This window comes from Tetrao urogallus (genome assembly GCF_951394365.1).
Source record: "Tetrao urogallus genome assembly, chromosome: 2".
Classification (NCBI taxonomy): Eukaryota; Metazoa; Chordata; class Aves; order Galliformes; family Phasianidae; genus Tetrao; species Tetrao urogallus.
This window is the reverse complement of record NC_136814.1, coordinates 49,300,393-49,320,854: the sequence shown is the minus strand read 5'-3', so window position 1 is coordinate 49,320,854 and position 20,462 is coordinate 49,300,393. Positions and strand designations below refer to the sequence as shown.

Genomic DNA, 20,462 nt, shown 5'->3' with positions numbered 1-20,462 from the left:
AATCCTTTCTTGCTCACCTCAGCAAAGTCTTCTACTCTCTCCTTTTTCATTGAGAGATTCTTTCATACAAAGAGATGAGCTCTATAGGAATTTTGCTTGCAACAAAGAAGTTGGCATGTTTTCCTTTATTGTCTCTGCTACACAGATTCTTTTGTTATATGTTCATTTTACCAACATAAGGAAAATAATGTAAGGAACAGACTATTGACTGCAATCAGTGTACTAAAGGAAATCGTATACACAAAGCATGTTACCTTTTTATCCGTGGAATAAAAACCCTAGCATATGCTACTGGACTACACAGATTTTGCTGTCCAGGTTGGAAAGCTACAAGTTGTTATAAGGTAGTGAACTATTAAATCCTCTGCATTCAGTAAAGAGAGTAGACTAATTTATTGTGTGTTTTCTGAGAATTTTAATCACTCAGCTGAAGTGGAAATAAAAATTCTATTGATATCTATCGCACTGGGAAGGGGGTGAAAAACATTCCAAGATTTATTTACTTTCTATTCATTTCCTACAAAAACACCCTAACCAACCAATCAAAAGGCTCTGAAAACAAATAAACTAACTAAAACCAGCTCCCATCAAACCATATTGATGAGTTTTAGTATGTTTATTTAAGAGAAAAACTTGGATAATATTTAGTGGTTCTTACTGATAGTTGACTTCTGTATCAGTACAATTATTTCACACAACATAGTGTTACCTTGAGGAAAGATCTATTTTTGAGAGAGCGAGAGAATAAGGAAGGATGAAGATTTGGCAAGACAAATCACATTAAACCTTTTTTCACTCTGTTGCCAAGACTAATATTAGATGAAAATATAATGAGGAACTAAAGTAAACAAACCTTCTCTTTTTACAGCTTTCTCTCTAAACTTTGAAACCATTCATGGAAGCTGATGGGAATGCCCCTGTAAGTATATCTGAAATGATGCCAGTTTTTGATCAGTTGAAGAGGTCATAGAACATCAATATTTGAATGGTATCTTGCTAATGGGCCAAGTCAAGTGTTGAGACTGTCACTGGCTGTTCCAGTTCTACTCTTCAGGTGAAACGGAGTCTGTTGCATAGGCCTGAAGCCTTATCTTCCAATCCTACCTTTTAAAGGATGAGGAAACAATAACTTAGCGCACATGAGCTTAGAAAATGATTTTTCTTAGACGCACATCTGTAGGACCCTTGAGGTTTTAGGAAAGTATAGCTCTGTAGAAGATCAGCTGTTAATTGCAGCCTTTTTGTCTTCTCAGGCTCATGATTCATGACTAGAACTTCAGGTGACATGAAGCCTGGTCTTCGGTATTAGAGCACTGCTCCTGCTTTTGCTCACTGAACAAATTTTCTTTCCCCCACAAACAGCTTCATGCACCAATTTCACTCCACTACTTTTTTCTGGAGCATTTGCAAGCTGGAGCCCACACAGTCTCCAAGAAGAGGCATCACCTGGGCAAGAATTGACTGCTTCTTGGCAGTTTTCCAGAGGGATGCTGCCCTTCATTAGCAGGGGTAATTGCTCAAGACCTCCTATTTGGGCTAGGAATATATGGCAAAGGTGCTACATACTTCAAATATTTTGATGTTTCAAATCAAATATAGGATCTCTAAATGGGCAAAATTCTCATTTAAGATACAACTTCTCTTGTACATTTTTTGCTTACTGATGGAGCCAACCTGGCACAGAACTGGTTGAGAACAAAACTCAGTTTTTTGCAGCTGGCCCATGCGTGTATTTGCCAAGTGGAGAAGCAATGGGCGGTGAGCTTAAAGCCTGTATTTTCATGCAGCATCAGTATCCCATTTTGTTCCAGCCTTTGGATATCACTAAACAGATGAACAATCCCAAACGTATAAAGGAGAAAAATAAATAAATAGATAAAGATACCCAGTACTGACAGCCCTGCATAAAAATTACAACGGAAGTTACACTAACTCTAATATTTTGCATTTATTTCACACCTGTATGAGGATTATTGTTTTCAGACATGTTCTGCAGATAGAAATAGATTTTTTTCTTATTTCTATTTTGCCCTGCTCAACCTGTGATAGTGAATATTTTTTGCCATCAGGAAATTGAGCTTTAGAGGGAAACATCAATTTTTGTCAGAACAGTAGTGAAATCATGACATTTAGTAAAGTTGCAGTTGTTCCAGTATGTGTGTCTGTAAGTTAAAGTGTGTTTGCTTCTGAAACTGCTGCTATGCGACTTATTGGTAGTATTGGTTTTACTGGTAACTCTGTATTCCACATTCAAACTTTTTTCTTTGTTCTGAATTGGTGCTATCCCTTGCTACCCTTGCTAGGACTGAAACTTAAATGTGCCTCTTAACCTCTGTTCACCAGGGTTCACTGAAAAAGTTTTTCAAATCTCGTATGCCAATTTTCAGAGGAGGAGCATTTAATTTACATTTTGAGGAAAGATTTTCAGCTGCAAATGTGTTGATGTTCTTGTGGAAAACTGAATCCAAGTGGAGAAGCATTACATGAACCTTATGGTAGATTAATGCAAATATAGAATTTTTTTCTGATTGTTTAAGATAAAAACATTCTCATTTTTAATTTTTGTTCTAATTTTTTTTTTTTTTTAATTTCATAAAGTATCTATTTAACTAAAAGCACTGGTGCAGTAGAGAAAGAGTTTTGTTTATTTTTTTTAAAGATCTACAAAATTTAAGAGGGAAGTTTGGATGAACAATACTGGATTTCATTGCCTATTCCTTTGCTGTGCTCTGCAACTAGAAATTCCATCTTGTGAAGAATGACACATATTTTTTCAAGACGACCTTGACCTTCTGGGCAGAACTAGAAATGTCATAAAGTTGTTGCATTCTTATATTTGGATTAATTTGTTAAAAATTTATGTTTTCTTTCAGGAATCCTATGAAGAAAAGGATAAATTGAACTTAATTCATGAAATTTCACTGAGCAATGATTTTGTTATGGATTTGTCACTGATTTTATGCAGGCAAACTAAATGTAATGCTGTCTTGAGAAACAGCCCTTCCTCCTCTGATTAGTCTCCCAGTTCCTCCAGTGAAATATAAAGAGATGGAAATCCATCACCCCCTGTCAACTGCTGGGAGGAAACAATCATTGTCATTGAATAATTGAATAATAAATGCAATAGTTGTGTGAATGCTTTTTTTTTTTTTTTTTTTTTTTTTTTTTTTTTTTTTTTTTGCTATTCCAATCTCTTACTGGGTAATCATTTTCCTCTTCAGCCTATACATAAAGCAGAGTCTAGCAGAGATTTAGGTAATACAGATATTAACCTTTTCTTTATGAATGATCCATAGGCCAGGCTATGTTATGTTAGATCATCAATAAGGCTAGTGGAAAGACCTACTTCTTCCTCAGTTGCTTATAGAGAGCCACATCCTGTGTCAGGTTTTCTTTTATCGTTGTACAATTTTATGTTGGTTAAAGATGAACTGATCCCTCCATAGTGTATTGACAAAGATATAATATCATTCTACTTCGTAGCTTTTGCTTAAAGATAATTAATTCTTATTTGCTTTCCTTAATGCCACTTTGGTCACACTAAAGGAATAGGTGATTAGTGTGACTGCGTGATCTATTGATTCACTGAGAATATGTGTTATTTCCATGGGCCCTAAAATAAAGCATTACTTTTTTTGAATTGAAGATATGAGAGTTGGCCCACGTAGGATGGGAAAATAATGGAGGTTCCAATACAACTGATGTGTTTTCTCGCTGCTTTTCTTCATCTGTTGTCATGGAGAAGTTGGAGAGACTGAGAGATCATGGTAGAATTAAGAAAAAAATAGGCAAGCTGAGAGAAGAATATATGATGATTAAACAGGAATCTGAGATTATTCATTCCTGGTTAAGCCTCAGATCGTCTCAAATAAGCGCCAGATAAGCACAGGACTTTGCAATATGCAGTTCTGCTCTCTAATATATGCTGCAAGGATAACTGGTTAGAGAACACTCCAGCTCTTGTAAGTACTGATACCAGTGGTTTCTTGTGATATTGTTTCCGGATGCTGTAGCTTTACTCATTTTTAATTCACCTGTGAGAAGAGCTATCAAATCCTTCAACAATAGTAAGAAAAAGGCTTTTGTTTGCTCTAAGGCTGCTTGTTAGCTCTGGGAGACTGCATTAGGAATGTTCCTAGCGTAGCTCTGCAGCGGATCAGGTAGTTACCAGCTTTGCATAGCAACACTGTGGCCAAGCATATTAAACCATGCATCACCTTATCTAGCGTTCATCATCTGGAGGTTTCAAAACCTTTCTGAGAAAATAAACGGTGCGAATTTTTTTGTTTCCATGCTGGAGATGGAAAGGTTGAAATCAAGAGAAGTGAAGTGCTTTAACTATAGTCGGCCAGTCTGCTGATAGAGGAATTGCTCTCAGACCCAGATCCTAGATTTCTGATGACCTCTTTCTCAGTCTCTGGTCTCCTGTTTTAATTTCATTTTCTGTACACTACAAATGAGTAAATGTAATTCAATTGTGTTATTTTTGCAGTGAGTAATATTTTCATGTACTATATGGCAAGACCCTGGTGTATTTATGCATTGTGTTTTGGATAATCTGCCAAACTAGTGTGATTTATTTACTTTTCTTTTTGAAATTTATTAAACTCTTACTTGTGTATGGAGAAATACAGTCTTTGTATTAAAAATATATATGACAAAGTAAAGAGGAGTGAAAAATGATTTTCTTTTTCAGGACTGCTTAGAACGTGCTAAAGGACAATCAAACTTGGCCATGTATTTTTTATCACTGCATATTTGTAAATTCCCCTCCTAGAAGCATTAAAATGCTGGAGTCCTAACTTTTATTTTTAACTTTGCATAGAATGCAATTCAGACAAGAACATAGCAAAGATACTGCCTGTGGGTGTGAAGCAGGAAGCACTAGCAGACAGACACATGTATAATAGAGTTACATTTGCTCTTGTTCAACTACACATACATCAATTCTAATTAGCACATTTTCTGCTTCAGCTACTAACATCCCCTCAGCAGCAAGCGACTTATGTATTTCCATCCTGCACGCACCACCAGCATCACCACCACATCCTTCTCTAGCATCCCCCTCCCCTTTCTAGACAAATGTTGCAACACAATCTGATATTTCCTCTTTTCTTTCCTTCCTGCATTTCTTACAGGTTCCCTTGCGTCAGAAGGCAAAAAAGAAAAGTCAAGGTAATTAGAGATTTTTTTTTCTATTCTCTTCCTCTTCTGTTATTTTCGTAGTATGTCTTGATCTTGGGAGGGTGAGGATTTTATACTGCTGCTCGGCTGGTAGAAGGCTGCTTTTTAACTACTGTTTCTTGAACTAATTCTGGAAAAAAAAATAAAGATGACAGCATGCTGTTTTTTTGGACGAAATCCTTGTGGTATGTTAATTCGTTCAAAGCTGGAAATTGACAAGGTAGAACCAGGCAGATGCATGCACACACACCAGCGGTTTTCATGTACTTGGCATAATAGTTTTCTCTCCCGACTTAAATAGATGTATTGCTTTTCAGCACAGCTGCATGAAGAGAAATGCATGCATGTTTCTTTTAAAAGGATTAAGAGGTATATATATGATTTACAAAAACTTGTGTACGGTTACCTTAACATTAATTAGTATCTGCATTATATATGGTTTACTGTTTTTTTAATGCATATCAGAATGCCTTTTCAAATGCATGTGTATCACTGTCACAGCTGTTACAAAACAGAAAGACTTCTAAGTATATTTTAAGATATGCTTGGATGACTTGTTGAGATCACTAAATAAGGCTGATATCTTTAATTGTCAGCAGCATTTTTCCTGGTAATTTACTTTTAAACAAACATAATACTGTATTTTTACTGGCACAGGGTTCTTTATAATGAGTCGACGGAGGATATCGTGTAAAGAACTGGGGCAAGCTGATTGCCAAGGATGGCTCTACAAAAAGAAGGAAAAAGGAGCTTTCATTGGTAACAAATGGAAAAAGTTCTGGTGTGTTCTGAAGGAGTCATCGTTATATTGGTACAGCAGTCAGCTGGTGAGTACTGTGTCTACCCAGCTCTGGGAATGGACACAAGGCATCTGCAGGGACCAAGACTAGGGGTGCTGGGGTCACAGTTTAGATTCTTTGTTTCTCAGGCCTGACATCTAGGAAGTGTCTATATAAATATGAAACATTCAGAAAACTGCATTTTCTAGTACAGTGAGTACTTGAGAGCTGTTAATTTGCAGCTTGCTCTGCTCTTTGAAGAACTGATCTTTGCAGGAACTGCTTGCATTTGAATCTGGAAAGGTTTTCTTGGGTCGTGCAGTTTGTAGATAGTTGCTACCAAGACTCAGAGCAGGAATGTTTCCTAACTTCTAGCTAGCTTGATTTTGAGAGGTCTATCTCCTGCTTCTTTCTGCACTTGCTTCCATGTGAGATTAATTTGTCTATTTGTTGTTTTATTTTTTGCTTGCTTTTTTTTTTTGTTTGTTTATTGCTTTTCTCTGTTTGAGCTGGTAGGGTTGCAGGTATTTGCAATGGCTCTTTGTAGTGACTTTACATCTCATTTGACTGATGTCTCATCCGGAACTCTGTAATTAAAGGCTCACATGTTCTGCTGCTTTTTAATGTCCTGCTCTAACGAGTCAATGCTAAAAGTCAAAAAGAAACAGTATTTTGAACAAAAGGTCCATCTTTTGGTTCAAGGGATGAGCTTTTCTCAGGACAGCTTGCATAGATAGCATTTCTCTTTCTGTTAATACAGCCTGAACAGCCTACTCCACTTACAGTGTGAGTGGAGAATAGTCTGAGACAAAGAACAATAGGCCCTGAATTTATGTAATCAATTAAAGAAACTAGAGTCACAGTGAGAAACTCAGAGAAACTCTGGAGTCCCCTCTGTAGATGGCTGTATTCTGTGCCTGGCTGCAGCACTCAGGGCACTCTGCAGATGTGTTTCACGTGGGTTTCAGATGGATTTTCAATGGAAACTTATAGCTGAGTGTAAGACTCAGGGGGTCCTAGGGATTAGCCGATTTTATTCCAGGCTGTTTGCTATAGCTCAGCTTGCGTGAACAAATTTGATGTTTTGTGTGCCTTGGAAGATTCAGATATTGTTGTTCATTTCACTTTCTTGCACTGTTACTTCTGAAAAATCTCCCATCATATTCTAAGGATAGACTGGCACAGCCCAGAATTGAAGTGTGCAGAATGTTAGGGGGATGCTAACATCACTGGTTGAAAATGAGAAGATTTAGTGCAGGATTATGAACGGTCTTCAGATTTCTTAAATGTAAAAATGCTACGCTGAAAATGAGGATGTCCCTCATTTTACAAAAGATGAAAGATTAAAGACACCTACATTAATTCTAGAGCATTTTAAAAAGTTAAATGCTGTATGGGTTTATTCCTATAGCAAGTTTATTCCTATAGCAATATCCACATCTAGCAACATATCTCATTCAAGGTACAAATAAAATAGAAAAAAAATCCTTTCTCTGATGAAGAGTATTTCTTATTTTCCCTTTAGCTGCAACTGTATCATGATAAAAATTTTAATAGACATTTAAAAAAAATAAATAGTATTTAAAATTGATATGTAGTATTCTTTTTTTGGAGTAAAGTGAAAGCAACTCTACTGGTTGTGAGTTGTTTTTATTTTTTTGTAGTGTTTGGTAGTCTGAATGAGCTTGCTTTCAAGCCCAAGTGCAATTGTAACAGAAAGGTGAGCTGGCTGACTGACACGCCTGTTAGATGTGAGAAGTGTTGGGGCAGAAATGATTCTGAGGAGTAATCAAGATAGAATAAATACAATGATAAGACAATATACGGCATATATTCCATTTTGGAGGAGAAAGGTGGTAAGAGGAGAGTGCAAAGTTCTCTTCGTCCTTTTCTTTTAGTAAATTTCTCTCAGGATACAGAGACGCCAAGATTGTGCAGACACCAGTGCTCCAAGGCTGCATTTGATACTTAAGTGAATTCATCTTTTTAGTCCACACCTCCTTCACTGCTGTCACTGACTGTCCCCAAAAAAACAAGGTTGAAGAGCAGGTGACAGCCTCATTCCAGGAAGTTACATTCACTCTGAAAAGCTCACACAGCTACACCTATCACAGTACTTCTTGGAAGCGTGCTTGCTGGTAGTACCTGTTTGTTTTCAACTTCTGCTGACTCTCGCGCACCATTTTATGTTAAAAATCTAAAGGACAACTTAAAGTACAGCCTCTGCACAAATTTAGATTCAGGCATTTGCAGAATCACAGTAACTGTAGGGTGCTGAAAGTAAGGGAGGTGTCCTTTGCTAAAATACACTTGCTTAAATTGATGAGACCAGAACCATGCTTAGTACCACTGCAGGAGTTATATCTGAGATCACAGAAACACAGAAATGAATTTGACAGGCGAATTTGACACACTGTATTTTCAGAAATATTTTTCCCTCCAGAATTATGAAGGAAAAATAATGTTACATTCTCACTGGCTTGCTTGTTATTTCTTTTTACTTCTGTACCTGGCCTGCATTTCGTACCTTCATCTTCAGTAGAGCTAATCCTCGGTCACAGCAGGGCAACCAACACAGCACACCTGGGTGTGCTGAAGGAGGATCCCTGCTTCTCACACACTTCAGACTTCCCATGGTGGGCCTCTCAGTCTGGAGTGAAAGGCAGTGATGGAGGACGGGGCTGAGGTCAAGTGAACTGGGTTACGCTGACTGCTCGTAGCTCTGCCTGACCAGTTTCGTTCCTGTGAGAAACAGGAATATTTTGTTAGTGCCTGTGCAGAAACTGCAGTCAACCAGACACTAGCAACTGTAGCATAGCAACAGGGTGCTGGACCTAACCTTTTTTTTTTTTCTGATGGAGTTGGAGAAAATAAAGAGTGGGTGGAATTTTTAACTGAATGCGTGCTATTGCAGATTTGGGTGGATAACCTCAGCTGACATCATGTTCTTGGTGAAGTCTGTCTTGAGGCAATCTCTGAAACTCTTGAAGTTTCTGTTGCCTGGGTTTAATCTGCCTTAGGTTCACAATAATTCTGGATCTTCCATATTAGGCAGAGTGGTGGAGTCAGTATAGGACACTTTGGGTGACATTTGCTGACAGTAGCTCTTTCAGAATAGCGTAACAAAAAAAAAAAAAAAAAAAAAAAGACCAGAGCTCAAATAATAAAATGCTGAGAAGGGCCAGAAATCAGACACTGGGGTCATCCTTCTAATCTACTGAAAGGAAAGTAGAGCACATAGATAAATCCAAACAACCTTTTCAGTCTCCATCTAAAGTGTTGAGATTCTTGAAGTTAGGGCATCTGTAGGCTCAGCAGAGCTGGGTAGACTTCTCTGAAACATGTTCCCACACAAACTTGATCTTTTTATGATGCACAGATATCATATGAGATAGATAAGCCCATACTGTAATCTATTTGCAGTGTGGATATTCCCACAGTCTAGGCAAGGAAAGTTGTATGGTGTAGGAGAAAACAAGGAAGGGCTCAATTTGCAAGGGAGATACAGAAGAACATCAGAAAATGAATTTGAGCAGTCAGATTTTGTGGATGTGTTCAGGAAAACCGGACTCCTTGGAGAGCTGCTTTCTTAGTGTTTGCTTCCCTTTTTTCACTACTGCTCTCCATAGGCACATGTGTCTTGGAAATGGGTTTAAAAAGAATGATGTGTGATCCTGTCCACCCAGTGGTTTTAGTTCTTTCCTGTTGACTCATATTGAAAACCTTGAAGGAATTGGTACTTCTGCGTATGGAAAAGGACAAAGGGTGAAGTTTAGCCAGTATAATCCTGTGTTCCTGGCTGATCTTGTGCTTGTTGCAGATACCCGAATAATGCTGGCTGGAAAGGCACAGAGGACCAAACTCCTCTGCTCCACGTGCCTTTAGGACAACTTGACTGGTTTTCGAATTGAGGTTGAACACAGTTTTGCAAGATGTGTTAATGATGGTTGTCATGGGGATACAACTGAAAAGAAATATGAATATGAAATCAAAGGGTTGCAGGCTGTGATCTGCTGTCACTACTCCTCTTTGTTTTTCTCTCTGCATTCACTGAGATTAAATTGGTCCCCGCTCACAGAGCTTTGCCAGGAACTGCATAATTGCGATATTTAAAAGTAGGAACCTTTCACCTTTGAGTCACAGAAAATGCTTGCATGCATGATACAAAGCCATTGATGTCAGCAGATAGTGCTGAGAGCTTAGTGGACCTCTGATCAATATATTACACAAATTATTCACAGCTCTGTAGGTTGTCTCACGTGGCAGAGAAAAAAAAGACTAAATATGTCTAAATATGTTGAGGACTGAACTATTCCTCCAACAACCATGAGGTCTTCTGTGGTCAGTGCTAAAACTCTGGCTGAAACCATCAGGAGTACCTTGAAATGCAGATCAGAGCTGTTCTGCCATAATTAGGGATTTTCACTTTTCAGCACTATTTATTTTTTAAAATGTTTTGCATCTTTATATTCACTTCAAATATTGAATAAGATCTAATAAATGATTTACCAAACCTCCTAAATAAACAAAAATGCATACAATATATTTAGAAGCAATCTAAAAATGTTATTTACCTCTTTCATTGGGTTCCTTCATTATGTTTAATTAATATAATTTATTTATTTATTTTAAATACTGAAAAAGTGTGAGTTTTTCCTCTTTTTGTCCCAAGAATTTACAAAGGCAGTTTTTTTGCAGACATTTTGCTTTCTACTGTGGAGAACAGCAAAAAGTCTAGCTTTGTATGTGAAGCAAATATGTAAAAACAAACAACAACAACACAACATGTAACAGCTTATTCTTTTTAAAATCCTGACAGAATAGCAAGAAGGTCAATTTTATTTTAATCTGAACTTTTAGGTTTTTTTTACATCCTGGAAATAAAATCCTAAGGAAGCTTGACTGAAATGTGAGCTAAATACAGCATACTTAAAATCATGTTAAAGATAACATATTGGATAAAATAAATATTCTCTGCACTTTCAGTGTTTTAAAATATTATGGTTATCCCAAGAAGATTTCCTTATGTTTATTAGAAATTTTTACTTTCTGACTGTAATGACACACAAGGAAAAAAACCCATAACACTAATATCCATTTTTTTTTCCTCTCCTTCCTTTTGTCTGACAATAATGGAGCTACGTCAAACACCTAGGCACACCTGAGGTGCAACCAGTAGTGGAAAAAAAAGTAGTTCCTACAATTCATGCTGTTATCTTTCTTTCTCTCATATATAAAATGAAACATGAAAATTTTCTTATAAATAAATGTGAAATCATGGGTAGCATTAACACAGAGCTGAAATGTGATGCATTGAACATCATCTAATTTTTTTTGCCACTGGAACATGCTAGATGCTACATAAGAATGGAGAGTTCTCTGTAGTAATACTAGTAAATGAAATCAAGGCTTACATGTCTATTCCCATGAAAAATTTAAGAGAGTATTCTTCTAAATTAGATGCTCATTGAATGTGCCAGTGATTGAAGTTAAAGTCCCATCTCTGCATGAATGGGAGCACCCCAGATGTCTCCCCACACTGAGTTACTCAGTGCAGCTGATTTAATGGCCCAGTACATAACCTGAACACTTGAAATCCTTGTATAAATACTTACATAGTGTGTGAACTTATTCTCCTCATGAATGTCTGTTTAGCCTGGTGCAGGCTATGCTATTACTGGTGAAGATGTAAAATATAAATCTGTTATGAATGTTTAATGCATGTAAACTAGATGAATGATTCTTATATTTTGATTTACCTTATGGTAAATCTTTTTAGAGATTTATACTTTCAAGAGTTAAAAATCAAAGGCTTGTCTTGAACATCTTTTTATAGTCTTTTCATATTCATGCATAGTCTGACTTCAGTTGCCGTCAGTCATCTTCATTTGTTCTCTGTCTTTGTAATTGTTGTGTATATTTTACCTCTGTTAACTCAGTGTACATTTTCAGAATTGTAATGTGGCCAAAGATAAAGGCTGGGAGCAGTAATGAATTGATTTAGGAGTTAGTGTTTTCTGTATTTTAAAATGTACTTTTTTGTTGTTGTTTTTTGTTTATTTGTTTGTTTAATATCACTATATGCTGCAGAATTTTGTCTGTATAATTGCCACTCTTAGGAGCAGTCTGTCTCTTGTGGCTGATTAGGTGAATGTAGATAGATGTAGTAAAAGAGGATGTTTCAGCCGTAGGCAGCAAGAACATGGATTTGAGGCCTACAAATAGCTTCAGGATTGCTGATACTGCTCTGACAGAGTCTGGCTGATAGGTAGTAACAGAGGTGTTACTGATTCATTTTCCATATGTTCACAACACTTGGCTGGTCTCTTTGTTGAAGCATATCATGTGATTATGAATTGCTGCATAGGGTTTGGGTTCCTCTAACTGTTGCTTTTGGTCCTGGTTTGATCAAAACCTAGATTTTGCCCATCGCAGTTTCAGACTCTGGGTTAGACTTACAGCATAATTATACATCTTAGGTAAGGGTGCTCTATAACAAACAAACAAAAAATACCCTGTAGTCACGAAGTGGGCCAATCTACCCTAGAATTGTTATATGAGCTGAAGATTCTTCCTTCTTCAGATTATTTGATATTTGGAGGTGTACAACAAATCCTATTCTCACATTCTTACACAGACAAGAGTGGTGGTTTTCCTGTACACAGGACTTGGACAAAGGGTAGCTGGTGTAGGAACAGCTCTTTTCCTCAAAGATAGCTAAAACATAGGGCGTTAATGTATCCCCATGGTGATGAGAATGTATTTTTATAGTATAAAAAAGCTAAAAACAAGCACTTGCATGTTAAATAACGTTAAACATTGAAGTCTGTTAGTTTGCCAATTGGTTGATCTGTCTTTATTTGTTTATTTACTGCAGGCTGAAAAAGCAGAAGGATTTATCAGACTTCCAGACTTCAGTGTGGACAGAGCAACGGAGTGCAAAAAAAAGCAGTAAGTTTACCACTTAGCACTAGTTTTGCATGGTTTTTTTTACATTGATGCAAAGTACTGTATTTCAGTATTTCGTCCTGACACTGAAACTGTGGGGAGCTCTTCTGTGTTGTATAAATAATGAGATGTTGAATGTGTTTCTGAAAAAAACCCAACACATATACCAAATACATTTTTTAAAATTCTCTGGCAGATGTGTTCTACTAAAACTGCAATTAAAAAGTAAAACAGTATGCCAATTTATTATTACTATTATTATTGTTTTCTTCTTCTTTGTTCACTGCTCATGAATAAATGACAATCTGTCTTAGATGCCTTCTCTTGAGTGGAGAGTTCAACAGTGATTCAAATAATGATGCTTACATTTCAGTGGAGACTATTTGTGAGACTGCAGTGGTACAACTTTTGGATGTACTTAAAATCTCAGTTTGTGCAGAGAATGAAAACTTTGTTTAGCAGTGAACGCAACTAAAAATACTCCCTCCAAACCCCATGTGCAACATTGACTTTCAGCTGTTTATGAGTACACCTCACGAATTTGGAGGAGTGTTGCTGCTGTCCAAAGCCTTTTTTGTTTTGGTCACATGCTCTGCTGAGCTGTATGTGTTCCTGAGATTAAAGGGTTCAACAATTTTGAATACTAGGAGCTCTATTTTATTTTGTCAGAAGGAAGATGGTTGAATCATGAAACACAGGACCAAAAGAAATTGTTTTCCTTCAGTTCTGTAGCGATGGCTCTCTGTGACTGAGATGAAAATACGTTTGTTGTTTTCTGGGTATGGAGTAAGTTAGGGGAGGACTGTGAGGACCGAGTTGCTTGGTCAGCTGAGGCTCTGCCAAACAGTCTGTACTTCCACAGGAGAGTGTCATGTCACAGGGAACGTAAGAAAACTATACAGTCTCAGAGCCAGACAATGTTTTACAAGGAAAATTACTCTGGAAGGTCGTACTGATGGATATTCAACTAAAGCATGGTCTGATGCTGAAACAAATGAGTGTTACAAATGGGTGTGGCACATGTAATTCGCAAACAGTGTTGGTTTAAGGGACATTACATATAGTCAGAACAGATCATGCCCTGCTGGAAATGAGCCAGTGGGAAAAAAAAAGTTGAAGACTTTTCTTTCATTTTACACTGCTAAAATGTTTCAGTTGGCTAGCTCCTTTTCCACCATCCTTCATCATTCTCTGTTACATTGTTGATTACTTTTTTTTTTCTTTTTTCTTTTTTTTTTTTTTAATGTGGATGCAAAAGGGAGTCAGAGATCACTAATTTTGTGTGCTGCAATATATGTCACCCTGGATCCTGTTGTCTTTCACTCAAGAGAGACACTCTTGCACTCCAGGAGCTTGAGTGTTGTGGCAAAAAGATACAGGGACTAAAGGCTGGGTTCCTGGGATTTAGGAATTTTGATTCCTAAAGGAAATCAATCCTGCTTTTTAAAGTTTATTTATTTAATTTATTTCCCCTAACATGTCTATTATGACTGCCAAGTATTCTTCTAAGTATGTTCTGTAGCTGGTGACCTACAGAGCAGTTGATATCAGGAGTAAATTTCCTTTTTCTTTCTCCTTTTCTTGAAGGAGCATCAAAATACAGTATGTTAGAACAGTATATAAGAGGTGCATGTTGGTCAACATTTGAGGTAAAAATGTTTTTTTCTGAATTGGTGCTTTCCTCTCAAGGCAGCTTTAAGAATGAGCACACTGGATCAGACAAAAGCAATCCAACTTGATATCTTGCCTTCTGAATAGGCCTAAGGCAGGTGCCTAGCAAAGATTAAATGAAAAGAGAAAACTTACAGTGCTATTTACTTAAAATGCTCCTCCATCCTCCAAACAATTTACCAATTGGAATCTTCCTGAGTCAGAAGAGGGTTAGTGTATTTATTAACCTTCGGTAATTTCCACCAGGTGGAATTCATTAAGGTTGATGTAACAGCATTCATAGGAGAAAGATCCAAGTCACTACCTCCATTTTAATTTTTTCAAATCTTCCACCCAATTGCCTCTTTGGTGAGTCCTACAACTTATAATGGAAAAAAACAGCAAAGCGTCAGTTCCTGTTTGACTGCGTATGCTATGAGTGACATTACTGTATCATACCTCTCTTCTTTTTACCATTAGTTCTATGTGTTGTGGTTCTTAGCTTGATTAGTCATACACAGAATATATTCTGTATCTTGGGTCATCCTTGGCACTTTTTATGAACCTTTTTCAAGTTTGTTTTATTTTCGAGTTGGAATACATATATTCAAGATATTGGCACATTATGGAACTATGGGGTGGCATAATGAAAGCCTTTGTTTTATTCCTTATTTCTTCATTTTTTATTCATAGATTTCATACTGAATACTACATGGACTAGGAAATGAGCTAAAAATAATCCTGAATTTTAAGGAAATAACTGTATGGATGGATAAGCTGATCTGGATTAATATAGTGGAATGAATAAATATTTAAAATATTTAAATCATTCAGCTACTTTTTCTTATGTAAAGAAGTTTTCCTCATCTCACTTTTTTTTTTTTTTTTTTTTTTTTTTTTTTCCTTCAAGTGCTATTAAGATCAGCCACCCACAGATCAAGACATTTTATTTTGCAGCAGAAAATGTTCTGGAAATGAACACGTGAGTAGAGAGTGACTGGCCCTGTTTCATCCTGTCTTGCATCTGAAAACACTTTGAAAGTTCATTCTCTCACTGTTGAGCAGTTGTTGATGAAGTTCTTCAGGGTATTACTAAGTATACATATGTATTTTTCCACATCACTAAATAGAAGGAATATACTACCAATTTGCTCACTAATAGAGTTGAAATCAGTATCTGGTAGTTGGTATAATTTTGTTACTAGACTGCAAATATTTGAAGGAATTCCTTTCCGCTGAAGAGGTGCAAAGATTTCTAGCAAGTTAATCTTGGAAGAAGCAAGGGAAGAGAGGAAAGAGAGGAAAAAATGTACTTAGCTTTGCTCCAGAAATGATCTAGTGCTTGAATGTAATATTGTTTGCTTTCAAAATAGCATGCCAGCTAACAAGGATAGTTAGAAAGATATAAACAACTGTTTTTTATTTTAACTAAACATTTATTTCACTGCCAAACTATGTTGCAGTTAAGCAATCTTTATGCCAGAGTAGACATTTTCTTTCCACAATTGTCTATAGGAACAACAATTCACTCATGCTGTTTTTTTAATGAGAGCAGTAAAAATGGGTACCTAATAGTGCCTTTTTAGGAACTACTGAGTTATTAGAATCAGATATTACTTGCAATTGATCCAGATTGGACTGATTTATATACATTCATATCTTCTTTGTATTTATTACTTCAGAACATATTCTGTTCACAATGCTTTTTCATTAAATGGCCAAAAAACAGGTCCAAATCAGTTTAGTTGAAATAGGAAGACAGATAGATAGGGCCAAATTTTAATCTTGGCTGTACTGGTGACCTTTGTGAGATTCCTCATAAAGAGTTGACTTTTCATCCTAGAGACCCTGTAGCTCTTCAGCACAATGGAAAGGAAAAATGTTGAGAGAATATGTGAGACCTTCTGAAGTAACTTCAGAGGCAGAAAAGAACTGTACACATCTATTTATAAATCTGGACTGTATAGATACATGTAAATATAGATGTGAGAACCTGTTGCCCTTCGCAACTTGGAGAAGCCTAGAGTTTGCAGCTGGGGAAATGACTGTCTATTTCTGTATGGCTGCATTTCTTACCAGAGTTCCTCAATACAGTTGAAGGGAAGAAGGCCTGAGGAAGACTGAAAATGGCCAGAAATACTTCTGTAAAGAAACTGACTGACTGAGAGAAGGATGGATGTAGGGAGGAAAAAAAAAAGAGAGCTAATGGAGGACATGTGAACATTAACAACTAGTTTGGAGCCCAGCTGGAAATTGTCAGTGTCTTAATGACATTTTGGAAATGTTTAGTCTCATGTAAGTGAGTGATTGAAATCTACACAGGTGTCTCCTCTCTTATGCCCCAGAATGATTTTCTTCAAACTCCACTTCTAGAGTAAATTTCATATTGGCTGTAAGCTAAGTAGCCTAACACTGGAGCAGCTTGTACTATACTGTACTACTCCTAATTCCTTACTGTTGTAACTGATGATGTTTTCCTTGGCAAAGTATAGAATACATGGATTTAATACATAAAGTACATGCATGCTCACGCATATGTCAAAACAGACTAAAAGACATCTGTTTGCTTGGCTCCATTCCCATGCATACATATGTATGTGAGTGGTTCCACTGAAGTTGCTGGGGCATTCCTGTATGTTGAGTTACTTGTGTACTTAAATACTTGGTAGATCACGACCTTTTGCAACTCTCATGCATATATATTGATTAAGACACAGTGAGTTTATTAATTTAGTAGTTTATTTCATTAATTCAGCATTTATTTGTCATAGTAATGCAAATATGAAAAGCAAATTTGTTTTCTTAAATGCACACAATTACTAGAGGTCTGTCTTACCTTGCTCTTATTGAAATCTTGTATTAGCAGCATTTTTGTTTTGTTTAGATTAAAAACAAAAACATTCTGTTAAAATTTTTCTGTTAAAAGAAAGTAATTAATCAATTTTTACAGAGATTGCACTTTTTTTTTCTGAAATTTTTATGCTGCTCAATTGTATATATGATAGTCTAAAAACCCAGTTACATTACCATTGTTCTAACTAGACAATTTTTCAATATTCAAGTACTTCAGTATAATCAAGATCTAGCACCATATTTTCTCCAAGTTATGAATTTTAATTTCTGCCCTTCTTGCATTCCCTCTTTAGGCCTTGAGTTTAGTCTGAAAGACTTGAGGTATTTTAATAATTAGCTTTTTAAAACACGGATAGTTCCAAATGACTTAAAAGCAAACACAGTACACAAAGGGTATTATCAAGGGCAGCTGACATCATCTTCTATGGCTCCTTTACCTTTTTCATTACCTTGGATGAAAGATAATGTCACTGATATTCTGTTATAACACTAATCATTATCCTTTAGCTTCTAGAAATGCAGTTCTTTGGTCATCGGTAGTGTTTTTCCTCAACATGAGGAGGAAAAAATGTCCCAGACAACTAGTCCTGCTCATCAGGTCCAGTCTGAGAAGAGCATGAGGGCTGTAAAACAGAACTACACAGCTTGCTATAGTATTTGATTGACAAAAATCCATATATAGAAAAAGAAACCTCTTGGTAGTCTATTACATATTACAAGGTAGGCCTATGAGATGCTCAGTGCATTTCTTCTGTTGGCAATTTAATCCTACACAGTTGTTAAAAGGAATGGGAATGTTAGTAATCAGGTCATAGGTGTTTTAGGAAACACTGAGATACAGAAGGAAACATTCAGACTTTGGGTTAATGAATATACATGTTGAAAGGGGAGAAATAGTCAAAATAGCATGTAAATATCGCTAATAATATATCCTCCCTGATTCAAACACAGGTGGCTAAGCAAGCTGGGGATTGCTGTAGATCCTCAGGCACCCAATGGAAAGAGCGAAGAAGGTATGTTTCTAAAACAGTTTTTGTGTCTAAGCAGATGATATCCTTTACAGTTTTTGATGGGCCAAATTTTTGTCAGATCTTTTCTTTAACTGTCACCTTGAGTCTGTCTGGCCACAGAGCCCATTGACACACTGACACAGTGCAGAGGAGCTTTAGAAACACTGGTGAGATAAGGTATCGCTGAAAGGAGGCCACTGATCTTTTGAGCTGTATTGACTGAGTTGAGAGTCATTAAACCTGACTTGAAATAGGAGAGCCAAAAAATATTAATAGAAGCAAAATATGACAGATGTTTTGTCACAGATGCTCCAGGATCTATCACAAGAGAGTTTCAGAAAAGAAACCCACAGACATATTTGTGTGGATGCACCCTTGCAGAGGTACTGCTGTTACACAAAGCCACTTTTTTGCTCCCAGCAACTTGATTTTCCCCTCTGTGTCACACACTGTAACTCTTTGAGATGCTTTTTAGTGTATCAGAAACAGCTGTTACCAAGGGCTCCTGAAGAACACATCATTCACAGAGCCTTAGAATTTGATATGGGCTGACTGTAGCCATTCTCAGTCCTTGATGCTAAGATGTTCCAGCACGTACTTTCACTAAACAAAACTACAGCCTTGCTGTTAAAAGTCCTATGATTCTCCAAGCAGTACTGAGAGAAAGTTTCATTTTGTTAACATCTTAGAAACTTTTCTCCAGTGTATAAAATCTTTTTCTCTCACAACTTTCTTCCCCTCACATTATGGTTATTATAACCCTGAAATTACATGCATGCCACCAGTAATTAAATTAGAAGATACAGTAATTACATCTGATTGGATAATATTATGGGTCTGAATGGCTAGTGTGTGCTGGGAGATTTCACAGAGGGAAGTAATCTTTTTCAGTGGTTACAGCCAGGCCCTGGGAATAGAATGCCTAACTTGTGACCTCTCCTTCTTGTGTGTGTGTCATTTTATCAAATTAGCACTTCATGTAATCCACTGTTAAAAAGTAGCTAAGAAGTGCTGGAAGACACCTCCCTCTGCTACACATGTAATTGAAAAATATGACTGCCCCTTTGCCTCTCAAGAGATTTTGGGTCTGTCAGCTTGGTGGTTTTCTTTCTTTCTTTCTTTCTTTCTTTCTTTTTTTTTGTTTTTGTTTTAATGGTATGCATGGTCTGAGAGTACTGTGTCTACTTCCATTGCTAGCTCTGAAACTGTACCACTGTGCCACGTGGTATGTCAAGTTACCCTCTGGTGACAAAGGTCTCCTGAAGGTGTCTTATGGTTTCCGAAGCTTCATGTGAGCAATCTATTTTTTCCAGAATTGTAGCCAAAACTCCACTGCTGGTTGCCAGCTCCAGGCGAATTTACTAGTTACAGAGAATAAGAGACAGCATCTGCTACATGCAACAGGTCTCTGCGAGTTCTGTCACAGACTGTGTAGCATTTCGTTTAAAGGCTGTGAAGGGACGAAAAAAGAACCACTTCTTAGTGGTAAAGCTATCTGGAGCAGCGACACCTAGTGTTGTCATCTATAGCAAGTTTATTTAAAAAATAATAGAAGAAAATGTTGCTATGAAGCAGCAGAGCATTATCAAGAGTGGGTTAATTTTCAGCATAGGAGGCACTAGCATCTTATAGTCCACAACATTCTGCTTGGGGAACTTTGATGAGCACATCACTGTGAGGAATAAATGAGTTTTGGTTTAACACTTTATATTTGCTTATTTTCCATGTCTGCCTCAGAATGCTATAGTGAAAGTGAACATGATGACCCAGAAATAACAGACACACTGCCTCCCTCATATGTGGCCCAGCCACCACCTCCTCAGTTAGTAAGTATTACCATAATTACGTTTTACTTGCTCAGTGGTTGAAACAAATCATTCTCCAGGCGGTGAGCTACCAGTTAGACTGGAGACTTTCTCGCTGTGTGCCTGTGAGATATGGATGCACTGTTTCCTCTCACCTCTGCCCAGTGATTTTTCATGCAAGCACTGTAGCCCATGCTGCTGAGAGCCTCACGCTGGCAAGAATACCTCCTTCA

General features: G+C 37.0%; 1 protein-coding gene across 1 annotated transcript in view; it reads left to right on the top strand.

Moving 5' to 3' along the window:
* Positions 1–5,852: 5,852 nt before the first annotated feature.
* Positions 5,853–20,462, top strand: part of IPCEF1 (interaction protein for cytohesin exchange factors 1) — a gene marked incomplete at both ends in the record, with an annotated part of 33,666 nt that continues 19,056 nt past the window's right edge. Inside the window, 5 exons of the mRNA XM_079550333.1 lie at positions 5,853–6,011; positions 12,841–12,914; positions 15,472–15,543; positions 18,366–18,427; positions 20,162–20,250. Of these exons, the coding sequence (XP_079406459.1) occupies positions 5,853–6,011; positions 12,841–12,914; positions 15,472–15,543; positions 18,366–18,427; positions 20,162–20,250 (456 nt within the window). The remainder of the gene's footprint in view (positions 6,012–12,840; positions 12,915–15,471; positions 15,544–18,365; positions 18,428–20,161; positions 20,251–20,462) is intronic.